We start from the raw sequence: 12,739 nt of genomic DNA on the forward strand, positions 1-12,739 counted from the left end.
GTCAAACCACCGTTGCAGCATCCCCAGGGTCACATGATCAAAATTCAGAGGCTTGGCAACTGACTCGTATTTATGACGGTTGCGGTGTTCCGGAATCACAACCTTCTGACAAGGCAAGCCAATGGGGAAGCAGGATTCCCTTAACAATTGCTGTTTATTAACTTCCCAACGGCAGTGATTCACTTCACGACTCAGCCAAGAAATGGGGCAACGTTCACTTAGCAACGGAAATTGTGGGCTCAGCTATGAGTCCTAAGTTGAGGATAACCTGTCATCAAAATACAACTGTTTCAAATTTGAAACCTTTATGCTAAATTGGGTAGTTTTCCTTGTTGGGTTTTTTTCTTACGGTTACTAGAAATACTCACCAATTCTAACTATATATGTGGCCACGATTGGTGTTTTTGAAACTTTTTACATATTCGGAATAGATATCTTTCTGAAAAAGGCTCAACTATTTAGAAGGAAAGATTTAACAAGCAAACATATGTACATTCTACCTGGAAGCCACTGGATTAAGTGAGACAGTTCTTCTCATTCGTATTCTTTTTTTTCTAAAAGTGATCTAGTCAAAAAGGAAAGGTACAAAAAATTATCTATGATTTGCTTTCATCTCCTGCTTATTTTATGCAACAAGCAGCGCCCTGAGACTTTTTCCCATCCCCCAAATATAATTAAAAGAAAATGAAGACCAGTCCCAAAGAGCAAGCAAGACACCAACAATCCTTCAAACAAAGGAACAAGAATTAGGGAAATTGACAAGCCCACAGCCCAAATATTAGACATTCACCTGAACATCCTTGCCTGCGTTAAATATTTCCTAGCTTTATCAATTTCTTCGACAAGCTTCTTCAAATCGTCTCCTTCAAACAAAGGGAAAACGGGATCCTGAAAAAAAGAAAAAAAAACCAAGAACGTTTCATTTTGTTTAGGTGAAGAGCACTTAATCCTGAAAGGAAACAAAGGTCAAAGGTCAAACAACCTTTGAGAATAGGGATCACGGAGAGGTGATCACTGCCGGAAATGAAATTGCTAGAGGAATAATAATGTAATTTGTAATTCCCCAAAGTGCTTTTTCCAAAGGCAACTGGACTTTGGTTTTTTTCCCTTGAAGATGTTTCGCTTCTCATCCAAGAAGCTTCTTCAGCTCTGACCGTCAGAGCTGAAGAAGCTTCTTGGATGAGAAGCGAAAAGTCTTCAAGGAAAAAACAAACGAAGTCCAGTTGCCTTTGGAAAAAGCACTTTTGGGACAGCCATGACCTGAATGACTGATAGTCTCCATAGACAATATAATGTGTAGTGGTTTTAATGTTTGTAAACCCCCTGCCGCCGCCCCCCCCTCCGAGTGATCTCTGGACACAATGAGTGGCATGTTAATTTAATAAATAAAATGAATGAATGAATGAATGAATGAATGAATGAAGTTGGTTGAATCTACAGGGGTCAACAGCCCTGAGTTAAGACTCCACGCTGTCGAAGGTCCTGACCTTGCAACATCTAATGCATGGGCCCGGATTATCTGAGGGAGCACCTACTGCCAGCGTCAATTTCCCATCGTCCTGTGCGCTCCCACAGGGAGGGCCTCCTCAGGGTACCGCCGGTCAAGGATTGCCGACGGGCGATCCCCAAGGGGAGGGCGTTCTCTGTGGGTGCGCCTGCCCTATGGAATCAACTGCCAACGGAACTCCGGACTGCCCCCGACCTTCGTTCATTTCGCCGGGACCTAAAAACCTGGCTCTTTGAGCTATCTGGTCTGGACTGAGGGGTTTTAATGTTTTTAAGTTGTGATTTTAATTTTTTTGCGGCTAGACTTAATTTAATTTTATTTTAATTTTATATTGTATTGTATTGTTTTTAAATTTTGCCTTGTAAACTGCCCTGAGTCCTTTGGGAGTAGGGCGGTATATAAACTAAATAAATAAATAAATAAATAAATAAATAAACAATGCAGCGTTTCTCAATCGTGACAACGTGAAGATAAGTGGATTTCAACTTACAGAATTTCCCAACCAGCATATCACTAAAACTGATAAACATTGACTGACTGTAACTGATTTAATCCTAATCTAATCTTCCCAGGTGTTTGCACACTGGTTACCGTGACCTCATTGTAAAATTATTGGGAATGAAGATTAATTAACTGATTGGGTCAAGGAATGATACCTCCTCATCTTTAAAGCCTTGCGAAAGCAGTTGGTGTGCAGCCAACAGTCCATCCACATCTCCGTGGCAACGATGGTAGCGCCCACCAGTCTGGAAGGCGAGCTTCTTGAGGAAGTCATTGGCCACTCTGTCGAAGACAACAAGGAGAAGGTGCCAAAGGGGGAGTCATTTGAGCTCAATCCTCAACAGCAAAGTTCCAAGGGATCCGGAAGACTCCGGGAAGTTGGCCAACTTGCTAACGTGGTCGCGTCGCATAAGCTTTTCTCATCTTGGCCCAAGATTAAATTCCAAAAGACTAAATTTTTTTTTAAAAAAATAATAATCAGTTGGGGCTGCCGAGCGAGAGATACCTGTTCGAGCAATTGAAAGAAATGGTGTGGATGGTAATAGCCCGACTCTTCGTCAGCGCTTCAATTTCGTTGAGAATTAAGTTGCAACTGGTGTCAGGTTTCCCATCAGTCAGAATGTAGAGGGCTTCCACATCTTCAAGACTAAAGGCTCTCTGAAAATGGCAACACAACCATCTCGAATTAAACGGCAGCTTGGACGCTAGAACACTGGGATGAAAAGTTTAGCTCACCCACCAGGTCGCGGAGGGGAAAGTGCTTTGTTGAATGAAGTCAATGGGATTTTGTCTGCATTTTGAGAACAGCAAGTCGTCCTCAACTTATGACCACAGTGGAGCCCAAAATTTCTGTTGCTGAGCAAGACAGCTGTTAAGTGAGTTTCTTCCCCATTTTACGACCATTCTTGCCACAGTTTTAAGTGAAACCATGCCTCCCCCATTGACTTTGCTTGTCACAAGGTCATGAATGGAGATCACATGACCCCGGGGCACTGCAAACCGTCATAAATATGCACCATTTGCCAAGTGTCTGAATTGTGATCATATGACACTCCCCCCGGGACGCTGCAATGGCCTTAAGTGTGGAAAATAGCCAAAGTCACTTTTTTTTCAGCACTGTTGTAACTTTGAATGGTCACTAAACAAACAGTGGTAAGTAGAGAACTAACTGTGGTCTGTAGGCAACCTAGCTAACATAATTCTTCCATGTATATTCATTCATACTACAAGTCAGGTACAAAATGGCTGAGTTTCCCTCCACAATAGTCTCAAGAGAATTCCCACTAGAGCAGAAGTGTCAAACTGCCGGCCCACGGGCGCAGAAGCCGCGCCCACCCCATTTCCGGCATGTTGCGCGATGTCACATGATGTCGCGAGTTTGACATGGCTGCACTAGCGCGTTCCAGCAAAATTGCATTGGAATCCAGAAAATCCATAGCACATGATGATATTTTTTGAAGGGAAAACCCATTCTCTACGCTGGGGTCTTCAAACTTGGCAACTTTAAGACTTGTGGACTTTGACTCCCAGAATTCACAACTGGGTGAGGAATTCTGGGAGTTGGGGTCCACGAGTCTTAAAAGTTGCTAAGTTTGGAACTTGCTCTATGCCATTGGCCCCAGGATTTACGGCAACACTGCTTAACTAAGAAGCTTCTGTCCAACTGAACAAACCTTTAAAGCCTTCAAAATGGATGTATTTCCATGAGCCTGAAAGAGTGACACCCACTGGGCAGCCTCGTGGCACATTTCATCAGTGGCCTCCACGAGGGTCTTCTGCCAAAGTTGGACCTCTTCTGAGAAAGCGATGAGATTGAACCTGGAGAGAAAGATCCATCAGGAAGCCCAATCAACGTGGACAACCACATCAGCAAAACTGTGGCGAGGATCACGTTGAGATATGTGAAATTAAGGGGCCAATAGATCGTGTAATTACAATTCAGGCAATTTGTTGATTATGTCTATGAGAACTGGTGGTTTTTCTTTCATTATCTCTGGAACATTCCATTCCTTCTGAGCAAGGACCAGACTCATCCTTTGAGTAACACGTTGTGAAGCCACCTTCCAAAACAGCCTAAGGCCATCACAAAATTTGGATGAAAGTTGCATCAACTTAGTTTAATCTCTAATCATGTACATCACGTCTTCTACCAGGTTAACATTTTGGTTTTTGACAGCTCTGAAGGTCACACAAGTTTCTCCAGGCCACACCCTCTGCGTTATTAGGTTGGCTTGTGATCAGGATTTCTTTGTGTATGATTTAATAACAGCAATCAACTCCAAACACATCCAGTAGGTCAACTATTTTTTGCACATGAGAACAAGTGGGACTTTGTCTGGGAATTCCCACCAGAACCTTCGGCAGATGCACTATCTTCACTCAGTAGGTTTCCTCCAAAGCTTTCCCGGTGCTGTAGATATATGGGGCTATCCTACAACCAGTTAGCGCTCTTACTGTATATGTCAACAGAAAACAGAGAGCTCATTTCTGATCCCTTGTGAGAAATGTGGGGGTGAGGACAGGGGAAGCCTGCTTATGAGGACAACTTACCAGTCTGAGACTGGTTGTGACTGGAATGAGGTAAGCTACTATTCTTGCATCTTCCTTACTTGGTGGCCTTCTTCCTCAGCTGTTCCCAGATTAGGGAAGTGAGCTCTTTAGCAACCAGACTCAAGGTGTGCTCCATGGAACCAGATGTGTCAATGAGGATGCAAACGTTGGCCTCCAAGATGACCCCAAAGAATCGGCGGCTGCCTAAGAAAGAGAATTTGTCACTGTTGACCACACTTTTTTTGTCTTACTTAGCACAAGGTTTAATCTAAAGCATCAGAATCAGGATAAAAGGTGGATGGTGGCCAGGAATCCCATCAAACCAACCTTCTCCAGGCTGGTACCTTTGCGATATATGATGTCAACATCTAGAACAGTGGTCTTCAAACTTGGCAACTTTTAAGACTTATGGACTTCAACTCCCAGAATTCCTCAGCCAACCCTGGCTGGGAGTTGGAAATAATAATAATAATAATAATAATAATAATAATAATAATAATAATAATAATAATAATAATAATAATAATAATAATAATAATAATAATAAGAAGAAGAAGAAGAAGAAGAAGAAGAAGAAGAAGAAGAAGAAGAAGAAGAAGAAGAAGAAGAAGAAGAAGAAAGAAGAAGAAGAAGAAGTTGGAAGGGACCTTGGAGATCATCTAGTCCAACCCTCTGCTAAGGCAGGAAACCCTATACCATTTCAGACAAATGGCTGTCCAGTCTCTTCTTAAAAACTTCCAGTGTTGGAGCATTCACCGCTTCTGGAGGCAGGTTGTTCCACTGGTTAGTTGTTCTAACTGTCAGGAAGTTTCTCCTTAGTTCTAGGTTGCTTCTCTCCTTGACTAGTTTCCATCCGTTGCTTCTTGTCCTGCTTTCAGGCGCTTTGGAGAATAGCTTGGCTTCCTCTTCTTTGGGGCAGCCCGAGATATTGGAACACCGCTATCATGTCACCCCTCACCCATCTCTTCGTTAAACTACAGTTCCAGCAACCGTTCCCTATCTGTTTTAGCCTCCAGTCCCCCAATCATCTTTGTCCACAAGTCTTAAAGTTGCCAAGTTTGAAGAGCCCTGATCTAGAATTCTCCATGCATGATCATGGTCCAGCATGGTCACAAGTTGAGGATTCTAGGAAACTGAGTCCACACACTTAAAGAATATTCTGTTTGGCTGGCCTCTAAAACTGGATCAGACTTTTTTTTTAAAATCCCATTTATATCCCGCCCTTCTCCGAAGACTCAGGGCGGCTTACAATTTTTAAAGCACAAATCAAATGTGCTTAGCAATAGCCTTCATTCTATGTATATGCCTGCTTATTAGGGCTTTCGCCCCCCCCCCCAAGCGGCATTATTAGAAAGTCAGCTTATTGCCCCCAACAATCTGGGTCCTCATTTTACCTACCTCGGAAGGATGGAAGGCTGAGTCAACCTTGAGCCTGGTGGGACTCGAACCTGCACTAATTGCAGGCAGCTGGTGTTACTTAGGGAGGCATCAGCCCACTGCTCCACCAAGGCTCTTATCCCAAGACTTATCCCAGAGGTGCTTTTTCAAAAGGCAGCTACTGTAGGCTTTCTTGGGGTTTTTTTCCCTTAAAAAAACCTTTCTCTTCTCATCCAAGAAGCTTCTTCGGTTCTGTTGTGAAATTGCTTCAAAACTGAAGAAGCTTCTTGGATGAGAAGTGAAAGGTTTTCAAGGAAAAAAAATGAGGAAGTCCAGTTGCCTTTTGAAAAAGCAGCTTTGGGACAACCATGACCTAGATCAGGGGTCTTCAGACCTGGACCTTTGATGACTTGTGGACTTCAACTCCCAGAATTCCTCAGCCGGCGTGCCAGGCTGAGGAATTCTGGGAGTTGAAGTCCACAAGTCATCAAAGGGCCAAGTTTGAAGACCCCGACCTAGATGATTGGGAATCTCCATAGTCACGGATCAGAAATATTTGATTCAATAAGATGGTGAGGCATTGTTGATTCCATGACCTCTTTAGCTTCCAGCACTTGTAAGGCAAGTTGGCCGAAGACCATAGAATTGTCCTCTAGGCTACAATCCTGGCCTAAATGTTATAGGTGGGTAGAGATATAGTGGGCCCTACAAAATCTGACACTCTAGTCCAGGGGTGTCAAACTCAATTTCATTGAGAGCCGCATCAGCATTGCGGTTGCCCTCAGGGGGCCGGGTGGGTGTGGCCTACTGGGTGGGTGTGGCTAGAGTGCCTATGGCCTACTGGGTGGGCGTGGCCACCTCTACATCGTTCGCATCAAGGGTGCCTATGGGGGCCTGGGCAGAAGTGGGACAGATCTGAGGGTCTCTGGCAGAAGGAGGGTCTCTGGGCCAGGGCCAAGGCAGTGCGGGCCGTTCCCTCACTGTTTCCAGGATGGCTTCGCGGGCCACATGAAACCACTTCGCGGGCCGGATCCCCCCCCTCCGGGCCTTGTGTTTGACATGTCTGATCTAGTCATTTCTATAGATGTTGAAATGAAGGAACCAAACTTTCTCATCAGCTGAGATCATCTGGAGCAAGGTTGGGTTATGCCATGACCCAAATCCCACCCTTACATTCTTGCATCCTGACACGAATTTCATCATTATCCCTCTTGCTTCGCACATGCTATGGGCCTGAACTGGTTCAAAAGAATTAGTTTGCCCCCCCTCCAACTTTGGGGCCACGTGGCCCACTTCTGAACGTGAAGAGCATCAACAACTCCTGTCGAGATGGTTAATAGTGGGGCAATCCCTGGGTAGGGTAGACAGACCCGAGAGAAGCCACTGTACTCTTCGGACGTAGCACTGCAACACTCTCTCCAACTGCTTGATGTAATCATCCAAATCCTTGGGTTGAATCTGCAGATGCTTCACCATCCCCTGGGAGACAAGATCACAAGAGGTCACTCAAAGAGGTGATGGGAGGGTCATGTCCAATGTAGGCTAGGCTAAGAAACCCGTGCGATGTAGGTCTAAGACTATTTTTACTGGAACGGCTGTTAGGAGCAGAATCTTGTACATTGGAATATGCCTCCCCTCCGCCTCCCTCATTTTATCTTTTGTGTGAAGTAGGGAGAGGCTCGTGAGTCATTTTCCCTTCCGTCTTTCTCTCTATCATCTATCTGTTTATTTCTATTTGTCTAATCTCTATTTCTGTCTGTTTATCTGTCAGTCTTTCTGTCTGTTTATCCCTGTATTATCATGTGTCTATTTCTATCTATCATTTCTATCTATCATTTCTATCTATCTATCTATCTATCTATCTATCTATCTATCTATCTATCTATCTATCTATCTACCTACCTACCATCTATTTCCCCTATCCACTCGTCTGTCTTCTATTTCTGTCTATCTATCTATCCATCCATCCTCTATCCATCCATCCATCCATCCACCCACCTATCCACCCACCTATATCTATCTATCTATCTATCTATCTATCTATCTATCTATCTATCTATCTATCTATCTATCATCTATCTATCTATATCTATCTATCTATATCTATCTATCTATCTATCTATCTATCTATCTATCTATCTATCTATCTATCTACCTACCTACCTACCTACCTACCTACCTACCTACCTAATCATCTATTTACCTGTTTGGAAAGACCATGACCCTTAACTAATAACAACAGCAAATAAATAAATAAGAATAAAAATCCAAGGCTTGAGTACAGTCGGAGAAAAATGGCTACGATTCCTTATATAGCAATGTTGGCTGGGGAATTCTGGGAGTTGAAGTCTGCACATCTTCAGCTGGCCAAGATTGAGAAACATTGCTATATACAATCAGGATTGCTGAAGAAACATTTCGTGTTCCCTAGTCTAAAAGAACCCACGGCGGGGACTCACTTGCATTTCTACACTCGGGAAAATGTCACAATATTTTGCCGAAACTTTCTTGTGCAACGATTCCACCATCTGCTTCCGATGGATGCTCCCGGGTCCAAACACGACGGTCGCCAAATCTAGCTTCAGCTTTTTCAGGCCGCATTTACTGAGCCACTATTGGACAGGAGGGAAAACGGAAGCTCGTTGAGCGAACGGAGGACGCACCGCAAGCAAAGAAGCATCCAGTGATTTAACAATCTTTCTGTTCAGGCAGCGTCTTACGCACGATACGTACTGCCTTGCTGGAGCAGATTTCTTCCTCCTTTGGCAACACCAGCGAAGGAATCAACCTTTTCCCGCTCTTTTTGAAAACTGCCTCTGGAGAGGAAGAAAGCCGTATTACTCTTGCTTCCGAAACACACCCCGTTTTTGAAATGATCTCTTTATATATATCCTTCCTGGAAGGAGAGAAATGTGAATTTAAAAATGCACATTTAAATCTCTCAGATGGAAAAATATGCCCATTCCTTTATATATTCAAGATGGACAGTATTTAATATTTATTTGTTATGTATATGTAGAGGGGTAGACAACCTTGGCTCTTTTATGACTCGTGGACTTCAACTCCCAGAATTCCTGAGCTGGCATGGCTCAGCTTGGAAACTTCTCCCTTTCCCCTCAGCATGGCTGGCTCAGGAATTCTGGGAGTTGAAGTCCACGAGTCATAAAGCGGCCTAGGCCTAGGCCAGGGGTAGGCAACCTTGGCTCTTTTATGACTCATGGACTTCAACTCCCAGAATTCCTCAGCCAGCATGGCTCAGCTTGGAAACCTCTCCCTTTCCCCTCAGCGTGGCTGGCTCAGGAATTCTGGGAGTTGAAGTCCACAAGTCATAAAAGAGCCAAGGTTGCCTACCTCTGGTTAGGTGTGTGTCATGTACATGTTTCACTTGGAGAGCGGGCAACTAAATTTCATCTTTGATGTGCGTCGTTGTGCCCACAGTAAAAAAAAAAAGACAATAAAGGTTATCTTATCTTATATGCCCATTCTGTAGCCAAGGGAAGAGCAAAAAACCCCTGTTACTCAGTTTGGGATGCTAAAAGTTTAGAAACATCTTTGTGGGAAGAAAAATTCCCCCATTACCTGAAGAAACTCACCTATGTTTTTCCTTTGGCGGTGATCCAGCAAAGAGTCTGACATCGCCAGCTGTTTTTTTGCCTTGAGGTTCAATTTCTTTCTGGCCAGGAAAATCTCTTTTATGGGCTGAACTGCACAACAAATCAAATCATCATCAGCTTCCCCCATCTAGAATCAGATTACCCCCGTCCTTTCAAGATGGGTATGGCTTGCATTCTAACTAGGATTAATTCATTCTTTTTCTTGTTTCGGTCTTTGTATTATTATTTTTTTCTTTTAGCCTGCAAGCTGGATGTTTGTAATCTGTGGAAATTTTAAGACTCTGATAATATCATTTGGATTAGTCCCATCCTATAAAAGGAAAGGGGGAAATCCATCAGCAGCCCCCCGCCCCTGAAAAGACAGCTGAGACTATGTTAACTATGCAGGGGGGGAGTATTAAACACATCACTGTATTTTAACTACAAGCAAACAAGCCAGATGGGTAGATAAATAGAGAATCCACAGTCACATTCGCCCAATTTTGCAAGGGAGGAATTCATCCAATCCTCTAAGCCGGGACTGTCCAACCTTGACAACTTTAAGACCCACAATTATAAGAATTATAAGACCCACAATTCCCCAGCCTGCATGAACCCTAAGTCATTAAAATACAGTAGATTTACGTCAGGTGTATCCAAGCTTGGCAACTTTTAAGACTCGTGGACTTCAACTCCCAGAATTCTCCAGCCAGTATTTCTGGCTGGGGAATTCTGGAAGCTGAAGTCCACAGGTGTTAAAGTTTCAAAGCTTGGACTTCCCTATCCTAAGGCAAATCGAAACAAGCTATATTATGACTTAAAAGCCATGGCAGCTTCCACACAGATGGGCTTCAGCTGACTATGGACTTAGATCTGATTTAAGAGTCATGGAGCCACTCTCGCTTATCCCATCTGGTAGCCACTTGGCTTCTACAAACCTGGTGGGATTTCCGCTTTGCCACTCGGAGGACGCCACGAAAGGGCTTTGGGGCTAGCAGTCCTCTCGCCATCCTGGTGCTGTTCTCGCGGACAATAAAGAGATGGGAGGAGAGATGAGAAAAACACTCGTTCTTTCATTTAATAATAAAATCCCGCGTATTTCGGTTTCATGTTTTTTCTGCTCCAGCAAATTCCCTTCTCCGGCAATTCTCCAAAAGGTGGTTTCTTGGCTCAAGGGCCAGAATTGGTAAAGGGAAAAAATACTGAACGAAGCAAGGAACTGACAATAGATGGTAAGAGTTCATTTTGAAATACCAGCGTCAACTTACCATCCTGGCAAGGGTGAGGGCTGTCGGCTTTGGAAATGGTAATTTTGAAGGTCTGAGTTTTTTTTCTTCCTTCTTTGGTGATGAGAGGTCATCTGTTTGGGGAGGTGACTGGTTCCTCGAAATGTTTCCTGATTTCTGCCTTAAAGACTCCACTAACACAGCACACTGAAAGCAAAGCAACAGTCAGAAAACACATTGAGGCTTGCTTTAGAGCAGGGGGGCTTCAAACTTGGCCCTGTTATGATTTGTGGACTTCAACTCCCAGAATTCCTGAGCCAGCGTGGGGGAACTATGGCCCCTTCATGACTTGAGGACTTCAACTCCCAGAATTCATGAGCCAACGTGGGAGAACTATGGCCCCTTCATGACTTGAGGACTTCAACTCCCAGAATTCCTGAGCCAGCGTGGGAGAACTATGGCCCCTTCATGACTTGAGGACTTCAACTCCCAGAATTCCTCAGCCAGTGCGCCTGGCTGAGGAATTTTGGGACTTGAAGTCCACAAGTCATAAAAGGGCCAAGTTTGAAGACTCCTGCTTTTAGAGGCAAATTTCACGTAAGACATAACCGTAGCTCTTATCAGGAACAAATTCCAAAGGAAATTAATGGCAAATCAGGGTTTTTTTCTCCATTCCTGTTTAAAGGGAGATTCATGAAGTGTGTATTTCTAACTACCTGGGAACAGAGCAAAATTTATAAATGAATTCCTGTTCTCCACACCAAAAACACGCATACAGACATCGGTACATTTTTCTCTAAGCGTGATTTGTTGCTGTTCTTGAAATCTATTTCCATGGATGGGAAAGAAAAGAGATTAAATAAATTAATGAGTTCTGAAGTCTGTGCCTACTGTAAACTGGGAAACATTCTGCTTGCTCTAACTTTGGTATTTATTTAATTTTTTTTCACAAATGAGGGTCACCAGATTTCTGCTGCAAAAATCCCAACCACCACCACCAGAGGGCCACAAGGCGTGAGAGATTTCAGGGTCCCTTTGCTGCCATCCTGTGGTCATTTATATTCACCTCATTCAGATTTAGTATATACATCGCCAGTTGGCCTCAGTGACTGTGCAAAATGCTACACCAGGTGATCAAACCACTGCACCCTCCTCAAGGTAAAGAGACATAGCTTAAAATAAACCCATTTTTTTCAAAAGGTCTATGATCCAACCTTGTGAGAGTAATTAACTGCTTTCTCCATTTCAGATAGGATAAGGCTGATGTCATCACTTTCGTTGATACCTTTCCGGAAGGCAAGGAGGAATTAAGAAAAACAACAACAACAACAACAACCACAAAATATAAACTATTACGTTTTGAGGTAGTTCACAGAGGTCTTCCCTCTTCCTCCTCCTCCTCCTATCTCCTCCTCCTTTCCACTCCTCTTTCTCCTCATGCTCCTTCCTCCTCCTCCTCTCCTCCTCCTCCTTTCCACTCCTCTTTCTCCTGCTGCTTTCTCCTCCTCCTCCTCCTCCTCCTATCTCCTCCTCCTCTTCTCCACTTTCTCCTCCTGCTCCTTCTTCTTCCTCCTTTCCACTCCTTTCTCCTCCTTTTTCCTCCTGCTCCTTCCTCCTCCGCCTATCTCCTCCTCATCATCTCCCCTTTCTCCTCCTGCTCTTTCCTCCTCCTCCTCTCCTCCTCCTTTCCACTCCTCTTTCTCCTCCTGCTTTCTCCTCCTCCTCCTATCTCCTCCTCCTCCTCTCCACTCCTTTCTCCTCCTGCTCCTTCCTCCTCCTCCTCTCCTCCTCCTCCTCCTTTCCACTCCTCTTTCTCCTCCTGCTTTCTCCTCCTCCTCCTATCTCCTCTACACTCCTCTCTCCTCCTGCTCCTTCCTCCTCCTCTCTTCCTCCTCCTTTCCACTCCTTTCTCCTCCTGCTTTCTCCTCCTCCTCCTCTTCCTCCTTTCTCCTCCTCCTCCTCCTTTCCACTCCTTTCTCCTCCTG

The 12,739-nt window shown here is 44.2% G+C and overlaps 1 protein-coding gene across 1 annotated transcript in view; it reads right to left on the reverse strand.

Moving 5' to 3' along the window:
• Positions 1–239: 239 nt before the first annotated feature.
• VWA3A (von Willebrand factor A domain containing 3A) overlaps positions 240–12,739 on the reverse strand; it is a 31,904-nt gene continuing 19,404 nt past the window's right edge. Inside the window, 14 exon segments of the mRNA XM_081338189.1 lie at positions 240–551; positions 553–565; positions 791–888; positions 2,164–2,290; positions 2,514–2,665; positions 3,682–3,826; positions 4,618–4,762; positions 7,306–7,414; positions 8,395–8,547; positions 8,669–8,751; positions 9,529–9,639; positions 10,467–10,545; positions 10,797–10,961; positions 11,969–12,039. Of these exon segments, the coding sequence (XP_081194315.1) occupies positions 516–551; positions 553–565; positions 791–888; positions 2,164–2,290; positions 2,514–2,665; positions 3,682–3,826; positions 4,618–4,762; positions 7,306–7,414; positions 8,395–8,547; positions 8,669–8,751; positions 9,529–9,639; positions 10,467–10,545; positions 10,797–10,961; positions 11,969–12,039 (1,487 nt within the window). The 3' untranslated portion in view covers positions 240–515.

This window comes from Vipera berus (genome assembly GCF_964194415.1).
Source record: "Vipera berus genome assembly, chromosome: 13".
Lineage (NCBI taxonomy): Eukaryota > Metazoa > Chordata > Lepidosauria > Squamata > Viperidae > Vipera > Vipera berus.